This window comes from Cnephaeus nilssonii (assembly GCF_951640355.1).
Source record: "Cnephaeus nilssonii genome assembly, chromosome: 19".
NCBI lineage: Eukaryota > Metazoa > Chordata > Mammalia > Chiroptera > Vespertilionidae > Cnephaeus > Cnephaeus nilssonii.
Window position 1 is genome coordinate 36442485 of NC_137090.1, and position 14455 is coordinate 36456939.

General features: G+C 38.1%; 2 protein-coding genes across 2 annotated transcripts; both read right to left on the minus strand.

The window, feature by feature from the left end:
- Positions 1-4553: 4553 nt before the first annotated feature.
- Positions 4554-5498, minus strand: LOC307114869 (olfactory receptor-like protein DTMT; the record flags this gene model as incomplete). Its single annotated transcript, XM_079797721.1, has 1 exon — positions 4554-5498. The coding sequence occupies one exon, from the start codon at positions 5496-5498 to the stop codon at positions 4554-4556; it is 945 nt and encodes a 314-aa protein (XP_079653847.1).
- Positions 5499-12824: 7326 nt separating this feature from the next.
- On the minus strand, positions 12825-14214 carry LOC307115475 (olfactory receptor-like protein DTMT; the record flags this gene model as incomplete). The annotated part of the gene is made up of 2 exons (XM_079798681.1): positions 14111-14214; positions 12825-13784 (listed from the first exon to the last, which is right to left on the minus strand). The coding sequence occupies exons 1-2, from the start codon at positions 14183-14185 to the stop codon at positions 12825-12827; spliced, it is 1035 nt and encodes a 344-aa protein (XP_079654807.1). The 5' UTR covers positions 14186-14214.
- Positions 14215-14455: the final 241 nt, after the last annotated feature.

Here is a 14455-nt window from a genome sequence, read left to right on the forward strand (position 1 = left end):
TAACAACAAAATGGCCACCAACTTAATGGGAGAAAATATTTTCAAACAACAGTTTTGATAAGGGGTTAATATCTAAAATAAAGAACTCATACAAGTCAACACCACACAAATAAAAAACAGGCAGAGGACCCAAACAGACACTTCCCCCAAGAAGACATACAAATGGCCAACAGGTATATAAACAGATGTTCAACTTCACTAGCTATTAGGGAAATGCAAATTAAAATTACAATGAGATTCCACCTCACATCTGTTTCGAATGGCTATTATCAATAAGACAATAATAAGTGTTGGAGAGGTTGTGGAGAAAAAGGAGTTCTCATTCACTGCTGGTAAACTGGTGCAGCCACTATGGAAAATAGTATGGAGCCTCCTCAAAAAAATAAAGGATAGAGTGACTATATAACCTAGTAACCTCTCTTCTGGCATCTATCCAAAAAATTTGATAACATGTATTTAAAGATATATGCATTCCTATGTTCATTGCAACATTATTCATGGTGACCCAGACTTGGAGACAACCAAAGTGTCCTTCAATAGAGGACTGGATAAAGAAGATGTGGTAAATATATACATAGAATACTACTCAGCAATAAGAAAAGATGAAATACTGCCATTTTCAACAACATGGATGGATCTTGAGAATATTATGCTAAACAAAATAAGGCAGACAGAAAAAGTCAAGAACCATATGATTTCACTCATATGTGAAATATAAAACTGAAAACAACAAATGAACAAACAAGAAAAGCAAAAAAAAAAAAAAAATTCATAGACACAGGCAACAGTATGGTGGTTACCAGAAGGAAGAAGGATAGGGGTAGTAAAGGGTAAAAGAGGGCCAAATATATGGTGATAGAAGGAAATTTGATTCTGGGTAGCGGGCACACAATGCAATATACAAATGATATATCATAGAATTTACACTTGAAACTGATATAATTTTATTAACCACTGTCTCCCCAATAAATTTAATTCCTTTTATTAAGAATTTTTCTCCCTATCTTTTTTCAAAGATTTCTACAGTTTCAAGTCTTGCCTTTAAGTCTTTAATCTATTTTTAGTTGATTTTTGTGTATGGTAAAAGTTATGGGTCCAATTTCATTCTTTTTCTTTTAGATATCCAGTTTCTCCAGCACCATTTGCTGAAGAGACTTTCCTTTCCCTGTTGCATATTCTTGGCACCTTTGTCAAAGATCAGGTGATCACATATATGTGTGCATGTATTTCTAGGTTCTCTATTCAGTTCCATTGTCTATATATCCATCTCTATGCCAATATCTTACAGTTTTAATTACTGTAGCTTTGTAATATGCAGTGTGGGCAAAAGTAGATTTACAGGTGTTTGCTTGGGAAAAAAACACAATAATCAATTAATAATAATACAAGAATAAACTCTGTTTTGCATACTCACAAAAGATGTGGTACATATATACAATAGAATACAATAGAAAGGATAAAGATAGCAGTGAATCACTTTGGGAATATGGACATTTCACAATATTAATTCTCCCAATCCATGAACATGTCACATTTATATTTATTTATGTCTGCTTTAAACTCTTTCAGCTACATTTGATGGTTTTCATTATACAAGTCTTTCACATCTTTGTTAAGTTTATTCCTAACTACTATTTGATGCTGCATCAAACTAAAAAGCTTCTGTAGACCAAAGAAAACAATCAATAGAATAAAAAAAAAACTCCTGCAGAATGGGAGAAAATAGTTTCAAACCATCTACCTGATGAGGAGTTAATATTCAAAATATAGGAGATTCTCCTAGAACGCAATAGCAAAAAAAAAAAAATAATAATTATCCCACTTAAAAAAGTGAAAAGTGCTTCTCCAAAGAAGACATACATAAGACACCCAGGAATTTGAAAAAGGGGCTAAATATTACTAATCATCAAGAAAATGCAAATCAAAACCACAATGAGATATAAACTCATATCTGTTAGGATAGGTGGATATTATTTTTAAAAGATGAGTGTTGGTGAACATGTGGGGAAAAGTAAACACTTATACACTGTGGGTGGGAATGTAGAATGGTGCAGTCATTATGGAAAACAGCAGGGAGGTTCCTCAAAAAAAATTTTTTTTAAATTACCATATGAACCAGTAATCCCAATTCTGTGGTGAGTACATATCCAAAGAAAATTTAATCATGATCTCAAAAAGATATCTGTACTTCCCTGTTCACACTAGCCAAGATATGGAAACAACCCAAATGTCCATCAATACATGAGTGAATAAATAAAATGTGGCATATGCATGCAAATAGTGGAATATTATCCAACCTTTAAAAAAAACCTTGACATCTGTGAAAACATGGATGAACTCAGAAGACATTATATTAAATGGAATAACCATGTTACAGAAAACAGATACTGCATGATTCCACCTATATGAGGTATCTAAATTAATCAAACTCCTAAAAGAATAGAATAAAATGTTGGGTGTCAGGGACTGAAATAAGGGGGAAATTGGAATGACTTATCAATAGGTAAAATAAAATAGTTTCTTTTGTGTAAGATGAGTAACTTCTCAAGGTCTGTTGTACAATATAGACCTATTGCTAATATTATGGTATTGTGCATTCTAAAGTATGTTAAGAGGATAGAACTCATGTTCAAACATTCTTAAAAATTAAAAAAAAAAAAGATCCACAAAAGTACACAAGAAAATTCTTGGAGATGATGGATATGCTTAATACCTTGGTGGTAGTGCTATATCATGGCTGTATGTATATGTTTAAATTCATTAAGATATATACTTTAATGTGTACAATTTTATCAGTTTTATAAATGGAATATAAAACAAAAGTGGAGGGAATATAAAGATTTCATATTTGTATACTAAGATTAAAGTGTTCATAGAGTATTTGAAGTGGAGATGTCTACTATGAAGATAAAAATAAAAATTAAGAACTGGAGAAAAGTCTAGGCTGCAGATAGAGATGTGAAGGTAAGAATACATGACAGGATTAAAATTATGGGTTTAAATGTCATCACTTAGAGGGAAGAATAAGGAAAAAATGGACCCAAGTTGGAAACCTAGACAGTGCCATATATGGAGCTCAAATTGAAATATGAAGGCCTGCTACCCTTACTTCTTAGATGGGAGAAAATGGGAAGAAACCCTAAATTCAAATATACTAGGATATTAAATAAGCTCAATACTAAACCACTCTGGGACCGGCAAGTCATCAAATCCCATTTTTCTTTCTTTTTCTTTTTATCCCCCTTTTCCCCCACATACTCACATCTATAACCCCACTTTTGCTCCACCTTGTATATGTGCTAGTTATATTATTAGGAAAGATATAACAGATCAGATGCTCCTAAAGGCAGGAAGTTGTCATTTTCAAATTTTTCATCTTTTGAAGATTTATCTTTGTTTTGCACATAGTAAGTGTGTATATATTCAAGTTCCATTTTTCAGTCTTTAAAATGGTGATAAGATTCCACAAAAAGAATTGGTCACAAGAGTAGATTAAGATCATGAGTCTAAAAATTTTTTTTATAATTTCCAAAATACTACACAAGAGTGACAGTGAAACTGTTAACCCAGGCATCCTCAAACTACGGCCCGCGGGCCACATGCGGGTGTTTTTGCCGTTTTGTTTTTTTACTTCAAAATAAGATATATGCAGTGTGCGTAGGAATTTGTTCATAGTGGGTTTTTTTAAACTATAGTCCAGCCTTCCAATGGTCTGAGGGACAGTGAACTGGCCCCCTGTTTAAAAAGTTTGAGGACCCCTATGTTAACCAGACTCTGGCTGTCTTTCTCATACCTGAGGGGAAATGTTAAGGACTCCAGGTATAAATTAGCTCCCAGGTAAAGACAAACTAAACTATTGTAGCAAAGAGATAGAAAAACCCATTTATGTAAACTTCAGTTCAAAAGAATTGAAAGTAAATCAGATAGCTAAAGGTCAAGAGAGAGCATTGTGAGCACTTGAAGAAGAGGTAAGTTAAGAATTTATAGCCAACAATAAAAAGTCCAGTCTAGCAGAGTAGTCAGGGTAGTGAGAAGTTTGAATTTTATTTCATATGGACTTGGGAGGACACATATTTTTACAGCAGAGTTTTGGTTAAAAAAAGACATGATAAATTACTACTTTAATCATTAGAGACACATAGATCAGTTCAGAGGTTTTAAATAATGCTTCTTGAGGATCACCTGGGATCATAAAGAGGAAGACTGTGTGAACAGGTCACTAAGATCCCCTCTCTATGTTTAACTGCACACCTCCACTTCATCTCTTTTACTTACTGTACAATTGTTTAGAATGTCATTTCTTTCAAAAACATCAATACTAAAATAAAAGAGTAGGTTAATATCACAATATTTTTTTACAAAAAATATCTATAAGATTCTTTAATTTATCTTTATTGTTCAAAGTATTACAGATGTCCCTCTTTTTCCTCCATTAATCCCTATGCTCCTCACTTTCTTCCCCTTCACAGTCACCTCACTATGGTCTGTGTCCATGGGTTATTAATACGAATTTGTCTACTGGATAAAATTATTCAAAATACTAAGTTTTACCATCATACAGAAAAGTGAGTTTTCTTTCTACAAAAGACTCTTCTCAGGGCTCCCTTCATGTCTCTGTTCCTCAGGCTGTAGATGAAAGGGTTCAGCATGGGCGTCACCACAGTGTACATCATAGCCATGACCATCTCCTTCACAGTAGAATTGTCAGCTGATGGGCATAAATAGAGACCAATAATTGTCCCATAGAACAGTGACACCACAGACAGGTGGGAGCCACAGGTGGAGAAGGCCTTGCGGATACCTCCAGCAGAAGGAACCTTGAGAATAGATGACACAATCCGTGCATAGGATGTGATGATGAGTAGGAATGGGATGACAAGAATGAGCCCTCCCGTGATAAATATCACCAATTCATTGACTCGAGTGTCACAGCAGGACAGCTTCAGCAGAGCAGACATGTCACAGAAAAAGTGAGGAATCACATTGTCGGCACAAAAACATAACCTGGCCATGAGCAGAGTGTGTAACATGGCATGCAATGTGGTCAGCCCCCAGGACAGCGCCACCAGAGTGAGACAGAGCTTGGGGCTCATGATGGTGGTGTAGTGCAGGGGGAAGCAGATGGCCACATAGCGGTCATAGGCCATGGCCACAAGGAGAAAGCTCTCCAGGTCTCCAAAAAATAGGAAGAAGTACATCTGGGTCAGGCAGCCGGCATAGGGGATGGATGGGACTTGGCTCTGCATGTTCTGCAGCAACTTGGGCATTGTGACAGAGGAGAAGCAGAGGTCAGAGAAGGACAAGTTACTGAGAAACAAATACATGGGCGTGTGGAGCTGAGAGTCCAGGCGAATCAGGAAAATGATGAGGAGGTTCCCCAGGACGGTGGTAACATACATGACCAGGAACAGGGCATAGAACAGGTTTTGCTGCTCTGACTTGATGGGCAGGCCCTGGAGGAGGAACTCTGTGATGGCAGTTTGATTATGTCCTGCCATATATTTCTTCAATGCCTTTAAGAGAGATAACAGTGTTCATTAAAATCTTAATTTAAAGAAGACATATTTTGTACAATATGGTCTGTTTGATGGCCTAAAAAAAATATGTTATATCAGTTTCATCATAATAATATAACCTCTAGACCCCAAATCTCTCTAATCAGAATTTTTATGATGGAAAATGCCTATTTTCTTCAGTTCTCTTTGAAAAGTAGCAATATTACAGCCTTTCTAAAACACTCTTACCAATTTTCTCTCTCCCCTTTTCTTCCACCTTTCCTTCCTCTCTCAATAATTTTTTTAAAATCCTTCCAAAAGGGCTTCATGATCTGACACCTGCCTACCTGCACAGCTTCATCTGGCTCCACAGTGACACATTCCTCTCTCCACCAGTACAGGACTTGTATGTCATAATTCATTGCCTTCAGCTTTTCGCACTTGTGTGCCCCTTGCCTAGTACTTACTCCCTCTGCCCCTTCTCCTGGTTTCCTCTACGTAGTCCCTTTCTCCACAGACCACGTGGGAAGCTACTGCTATGTTTCCACAGCATCCTGTGCTTATCCCCACAGCACTGAGTCCCATGGTGATTATTTGTTTCTAGCTGTCTTTCCTACTGAATTGGAAACTCCATGCAGAAAAGATCATGACTGCAGCAAGACCAGCAACTGGCATGGTGCCTCAATGAAGCTGATGTTTCATAAATATTTATTGGTTGTGCTTCAGACTGAGACATGCATTCCACCAACATTAAAGGCAGCAGAAGTTCTTTTAAGTAAAATCAAAAGGTTCTTTCAAGTAACAGTCACTACTCTTACTAAATTTTCCCAGAACAACCTCTACCATTTCACACTAAATTTGACAGTATTACAGAATATGTGGGTGTAATTTTGTGCCCATGGAAAATGTCAGGGTACCTCAGATTCACTACTCTTGTCACTCATACTGATGATAATGATAATGGAGATAGATAAATACATAGATAGATAGATAGATAGATAGATAGATAGATAGATAGATAGATAGATGATAGATAGATAGTCTATTCTTTCTATTTCTGTGGAGCACCATGACTAAGACACCTTAATGTGTCTAAAAGCAAACAAAGCAAGCAGAGAAGAAACACCAGAGACAGGGGAAGCTCCTTCAGAAAAGACATAATTTAGTCCAGTGGCTGGATTTTCGGGCCCTGATGCTGTTTGATCCAGCCACATAGACAGTTTTTATAATTAGACATTCTGCACTGATAATACAGTGGGGAAAACACCCAGGCAAAATCACACACCTGGCTTATCTGAATTGTTTCCCAGTAAGTAAATGGGACCTGACTCTTGTGCCGATAGTATGCTGGAGATGACAAATAGGAGACAGAACTTGCAGATGCTACCACCGATGATACAATAAGCCTCTCATCTTCTTTGCCCATTAACTCTGTAGTTATCAGCTTGGATTTCACATTAAAAAATAAAAATGAGGGCAGTGCTTCTGAAATGAATGTCCACACAATTATCCTGGAGTTCAAGTAAATCACTGATTTTGATTCAGTAGGAAAGAGGCTACTTTTAATTGAGTACCCAACTAATACCAATGCTATTGTCCGTGGACTACACAAGGAATTGCAAGGATATATGATGCTTTTAAAAATAAGGATTACTGAGGCCCTCAGATAAATTAATCACAATCTCTGAGAAGGAGCCCATGCAAAATTCTATAAAGCTCCCATATAGCAAGGGATGCGAACTACTGCATTCAAGTCTATTTCAAAAGCTGCCATTGTATTGGGATAATAAAATCTTGTGGGAATACATTTATGCAATATATAATATTTATGAATGCTGCCGCTAATTAAACAATTGGATTAATGAATATTAATCAAAATATTCCTAGACCTTGGGGAAGCCATATGAGACTGAGAGGTGGAGAAGAGGAGGTTCATCATACCTGTAAACTCTCCCGCAGAACATCACACAACCTAAGAAATCCAATTAGAAGGGTGATTTGTCCAACTTACCAGTCTGTCTGAGGGTGATTCCAGGACCCTGGCTTGAGATCCTGCTCCCCTTCATTCACTAAGGCATGTGAAGTAACAGCTTCCGTATTTGTCACCTTTGTCTGCAACATCCCTTCTCACATCTCCCACCCTGCGCATCCTTGGGTCTAACTAGCATTGGATCTCAAAGGATGCTAAATCCTGGAGGAATTCATTAAAGGCAAAGTAATTACTCAGGGCCTCTCAGGAAAATACTCTGAGTTTTAAAGAAGTGACTGATTACAATCACTGATAACACCTGACTATACCTGGGGGGAAGGTGGAATAGAGAAAAGTTCATGAATGGATGTTTAAACACTGTCTGTTTAATAGACAGTAGACCTGTGGGGCTTGAGCCTACATTTTTGGAGGTGAAGGAAGATGGAGAAGCTATAGTAACTAGTAGGGATGAGAATGTGAATTATTGTAAAATATCTGAGGAGTATAGTAGTTTCTACCTGGTAGACAATTAGAAGCAATCACTGTTCTTTGAGCAAAGTGCGGTGAAAGACATATATTTTTGAATTATTCTCAGGGTGGTAGAATATCTCACTACAACCCAAGTCCTCATAAACATACCCAAGGGGAGAGATACAGCTGCAGCTAACAAAATTAGACCTCTATTATCCAGTCACATTCAACTTTATGGAAAAGACGAGTAAAAGATAAACTCTCCCAGATCATACTCAATTTCCTCAATCCAAGATTGGAAAGGAAATCTAGTTTGAATCCCACTGAGGTACTTCTAGCTCCTTACCTCTCTAAGAAAACCTTAATACACTCCCCACCGCCATCTTCTCTACTACTCTACATCTGTGTCAGATTAACTCCTAGTCTCCAGCTTTTCCTTATGTTGCAGTTGATCACAATACCATGGTTGACATTTATAACTCCTTCTTTCACCACACGTTCCATCTTCTCCTTGCCCATCATCTCAGCTGGATGGGGTTCTTCACATAGTGATATTATGCAAACCTTCATTTCCAGAGAATTTGCATTTTCATTGCTCTTGTCTTTATTGGTTTGTTATAGATTTCATTAACATTTATTATTAGACATGACAATACTAAGCTGTAGCAAAAGAATTCCATAGGATTTCAGACATGGTCCTCTTTGATCCAGCTGTGTAGAACATCCTAGTTTTCCCTCTGTGGTCAATATCCCTACCCAAACAGAATGACAATCATGATCTTTGTCTATTGCAGTGGTTCTCAACCTTTCTAATGCCGTGACCCTTTAACACAGTTCCTCATGTGTGGTGACCCCCAATCATAAAATTATTTTTGTTGCTATTTCATAACTGTAATTTTGCTACTGTAATGTAAATATCTGTGTAATGTAAATATCTGTGTAAATATCGTAATGTAAATATCTGTGTTTTCCAATGGTCTTAGGCGACCCTGTTAGTGGTTCTCAACCTGTGGATGGTGATCCACAGGTTGAGAACCGTTGCTGTAGAGCCTAAGACCATCGGAAAACACAGATATTTACATTACGATTCATAACAGTAGCAAAATTACAGTTATGAAGTAGCAACGAAAATAATTTTATGGTTGGGGGTCACCACAACATGAGGAACTGTATTAAAGGGTCGCGGCATTAGAAAGGTTGAGAACCACTGGTCTATTGGCTCACATAAGAACTGCAAATTCGTACAGGTGGTAGGCTGAACTTCTGATTCAGTGAAACCATTGTTACATCGTCTGGGGGAAGCACTCCTGAGACACTTCTTGTGCACCATTCTCAATCCAGCCTCACCTCTTAAATTCTAGCCACAGCTGCAGTAACCAACTCTGCACTGACTTCAAACACCTTTAATAAATGCAACCTCAATAGACAGAGACAGCAGGGGGGTGAGGGCATGTACGGGAGTGGGGTGGGGAGGGCAATGGGGGGATATGGACACATATTTAATACATTTATCAATAAACAAAAGATAAAAAATAAATAAATGCAACCTAATAGCACCTCATCTCAATTCTGCTGCACATACTCCTCTATTCCTGCTTTCAGCTTTCCCTAGCTCCATGAAACAAGATTTTAGGGAAATCTTTCTCAGTATTCAGACAAATATTTAGGTACATACATAATCCTTCATTGTAGAGTGTGAGCTCTTGATTGAGGGTGTTTTGCATATGGAACTCCAATTTTTCAAGCACTGATAGTTGAAAAGATTATTTTCCACTGAACTATCTTTGTATGTTTGTCAAAACTCAATTGATGACACATGAGTGAATATATTTCTGGGTTCTATTTACTATTATATGCTTTCTATACTGATCTATATTTCTATTTTTTCTCTCATACAATACTTCCCTGATTATATTTATTACATTAGTGAGCAGGCAATGTTAGTCATTTGATTTTGTTCTTCATTTCCAAAGTTAAATTTGCTATTTTAGTTTTTTGCCTTTACATATAAATTTCACAATCGAAATATAAATTTGTAACCCAAAAAAATCTTTTTGAAATTTTAAAAAATGTTTTCATTGATTTTTAGAGAGAGAAGAAGCGAGAGGGAGAGATAGATAGATATACTGATGAGGAGAGAAACATCAACATTGGCTGCCTCCTGCGTGTCCCATACTGGGGATCGAGCCTGCAACCAGACATGTGCCCTGACAAGGAATCAAGCAGGTGACCTCTTGCTATGGGTCAGCACTTAAACCACTGAGCCACACTGATCAGTGTCTTTTGGAATTTTGATTGGTATTGTATTAAATCTTTATATCAGCTTCATAACAGTCAACATCAAAACAATATTGAGTCTTTCAACCCCTGTACATGTTATATCTATGATTTCTTTAATCAGTATTTTGTGATCTTCAAGATATAAATCTTTTTATATATTGTGTGAGATTCATATGTAAATTTTTAGCAGTTTGGTGCTATTGTAAATGGTACCTGAAAGTATTTTTTCTGTGGTATGTCCTAGATGGTGGCATAGAAGGTTGTTTAACTCACCCCTCCCATGAACACACTAAATATACACTTACATATAGAACAATTCCTACTGAGAGACAACTGAGGGCTGACTGACCAGCTTTTGTACAACACACAAGAGATGACACCACATAAAGAAGGTTGGTGGACTTCAGAAGCTCTTCAGGATATGTGCCAGTGAGTGCCATTTTTTACATTCTCCCTCCACCTAGATAGTGCCAGCAGGAGGCCCTAGCAAAAGTTCTGGCAGACCTGCACATTCCTTGCCACACTGCCCTGAGCCCACTTTGGCCCTGGACAGTCATGGCATGGATGTATGTGCCTGTGCACAAGGCCACACTCCTGGAACCAGCTCCAGCCCAGACAGCCAGTGCCCCAGGTGTCACACATGCTGACTTTGGCTACAATGGGCCTGACAAAATCACCCAACATACAGAGACTACACAGAGGTCATTTATATACCAGGTCACTTTTTCAAAATTGGGAGAGATAGGTATTTCATCTAATTTATAAAAATAAACATAAATAGTCAAACAAAATGAGAAGACATAGGAATATGTTCTCAATGAAGAAAGAAGAAAAAACCCCTAATGAACAAGATAAGTTATTTTCCCAAAAAGAATTCAAAGTAATGGTCATAAAGATGCTCACCAAAGTTGGGAGTAGAATAGAGGATGTCAGTAAGAACTTCAACGGAGTTATAAAATGTAATAAAAATCCTATCACAGTCATTTTCTTTAACAGATATAAAAAGAGAAGATGACAGAAAATCAATAAGGAAACAATGGCCTTAAACATCACATTAGACCAGATAAACTTAATAAATTTATAAAAACAACTAATACATATTCTTTTCAAGTGCACATAAAACATTCTCCAGGATAGATCACATATTAGGCCACAAAACAAGTCTCAATAAATTCGAGAAGAATAAAATCATATCAAACATCTTATCTGACTGAAACTAGAAATCAGCTACAGAAAGTAAGTTGGAAAAAAACACCAACAACAAACCACTAAATAACAAATGGATCAAAGAGAAAATCAGAAATTACATTTAGTCAAATGAACATGTAAGCAGAAGTTTCAAAAATCTATGGGTTGCAGTCAAAATAGTTCTAAGAGAGAAGTACAGAGCAATACAGGCCTACCTCAAGAAACAAGGAAAATCCTAAAAAAGCAATCTAACTTTACACCTAAAGCAACGAGAAAAATAATAACAAACAAAACCCACCCTCAATCATGACTCTTTCAGCTGAGGCTCACTGCTCTGGCCAGACACATGGAGATGCAAGACACCAGCCTTACAGAGAGGTGGGGGACCCCCTCTAAGTCAATGATCCTCAAATTCTGCATATGAGGTCACTGGGGAACATTAAAAAGTTCCACTCCGCTCTGGCTGGTTTGCTCAGTGGATAGAGGTTGACTTGCAGACCAAAGGGTCCTGGGTTCGATTCTGGTCAAGGGAATATACCTCAGTTCCAGACTCCTCCTCGGCCTGGACCCTGCCTCAAGCCTTCACCGCCCTATGTCATGCAGGAGGCAACCAATGGATGTGTTTCTCTCACATCGATATTTTTCTGTTTTTCCCTCTCTTCCACTCTCTCTAAAAAAATCAATGGAAAAATATCCTTGGGTGAGGATTAAAAAATAAAAATAATAAAAGTCTCATCAAAGTGACTTAGAGGAATATACCTTAACATAATAAAGAAACCAACTAAATCCAGAGTGAGAAAAGGAAGGAAACAGCCAAAATCAGAGCAGAAATGAATGAAATAGAGCCAGAAAACAAACAGAAGTAGAAAAATAAAACTAAGAGCTAGTTCTTCAATAAAATGGCAATAAATACATATCTATCAACAATTGAATCTAAAAATCAAGATAAAGGAACAAGGGATCTAATGAAAATAAATTGATCAATAAAATAGAACTAGAGGCATGGGAACATGGAACTGACTGACAAATCTCAAGAGGGAATGGGGGGACAGGAAGAGATTAACCAAAGAATTTATATGCATTACCTATGGACACAGACAATAGGGTGGTGAAGGCCTGAGGCAGGGCAGGAACCGGGTGGAAAGAGGTAACGGGGAGGGAGGGGGACATCTATAATAATGTCAACCATAAAGACTTTTTTAAAAGATCAATATTTAAAAAGGAGAATAGTTAATATCTCAATAATTATATCAATATATTCACTGGATATAATTATGCAAGAATTCCATTTTATATCCCACATATGAATGAAATCATGGTTGTTACCTTTTTCTGTCTGACTTATTTCACTTAGCATGATATCTCAAGGCCAATGGCACCACAATAAATTTAATAAATAAATAAAAATCCAAGTTTCACCATCATGTAAAGAAGGAAGTTTTATTTTTACAAAAGACTCTTCTCAGGGCTCCCTTCATGTCTCTGTTCCTCAGGCTGTAGATGAAAGGGTTCAGCATGGGCGTCACCACAGTGTACATCATAGCCATGACCATCTCCTTCACAGTAGAATTATCAGCTGATGGGAATAAATAGAGAACAATAACTGTCCCATAGAACAGTGACACCACAGACAGGTGGGAGCCACAGGTGGAGAAGGCCTTGCGGATACCTCTAGCAGAAGGGACCTTGAGGATGGATGATACAATTCGTGCATAGGACGTGATGATGAGTAGGAATGGGATGACAAGAATGAGCCCTCCCATGATAAATATCACCAACTCATTGACTCGAGTGTCACAGCAGGACAGCTTCAGCAGAGCAGACATGTCACAGAAAAAGTGAGGAATCACATTGTCGGCACAAAAACATAACCTGGCCATGAGCAGAGTGTGTAACATGGCATGGAACGTGGTCAGCCCCCAGGACAGCGCCACCAGGGAGAGACAGAGCTTGGGGCTCATGATGGTGGTGTAGTGCAGGGGGAAGCAGATGGCCACATAGCGGTCATAGGCCATGGCCACAAGGAGGAAGCTCTCCAGGTCTGCAAAAAACAGGAAGAAGTACATCTGTGTCAGGCAGCCTGCATAGGGGATGGATGGGACTTGGCTCTGCATGTTCTGCAGCAACTTGGGCATTGTGACAGAGGAGAAGCAGAGGTCAGAGAAGGACAAGTTACTGAGAAACAAATACATGGGCGTGTGGAGCTGAGAGTCCAGGCGAATCAGGAAAATGATGAGGAGGTTCCCCAGGACGGTGGTAACATACATGACCAGGAACAGGGCATAGAACAGGTTTTGCTGCTCTGACTTGATGGGCAGGCCCTGGAGGAGGAACTCTGTGATGGCAGTTTGATTTTGTCCTGCCATATATTTCTTCAATGCCTTTAAGAGAGATAACAGTGTTCATTAAAATCTTAATTTAAAGAAGACATATTTTGTACAATATGGTCTGTTTGATGGCCTAAAAAAATATGTTATATCAGTTTCATCATAATAATATAACCTCTAGACCCCAAATCTCTCTAATCAGAATTTTTATGATGGAAAATGCCTATTTTCTTCAGTTCTCTTTGAAAAGTAGCAATATTACAGCCTTTCTAAAACACTCTTACTGATTTTCTCTCCCCTTTTCTTCTACCTTTCCTTCCTCTCTCAATAATTTTTTTAAAATCCTTCCAAAAGGGCTTCATGATCTGACACCTGCCTACCTGCACAGCTTCATCTGGCTCCACAGTGACACATTCCTCTCTCCACCAGTACAGGACTTGTATGTCATAATTCATTGCCTTCAGCTTTTCGCACTTGTGTGCCCCTTGCCTAGTACTTACTCCCTCTGCCCCTTCTCCTGGTTTCCTCTACGTAGTCCCTTTCTCCACAGACCACGTGGGAAGCTACTGCTATGTTTCCACAGCATCCTGTGCTTATCCCCACAGCACTGAGTCCCATGGTGATTATTTGTTTCTAGCTGTCTTTCCTACTGAATTGGAAACTCCATGCAGAAAAGATCATGACTGCAGCAAGACCAGCAACTGGCATGGTGCCTCAATGAAGCT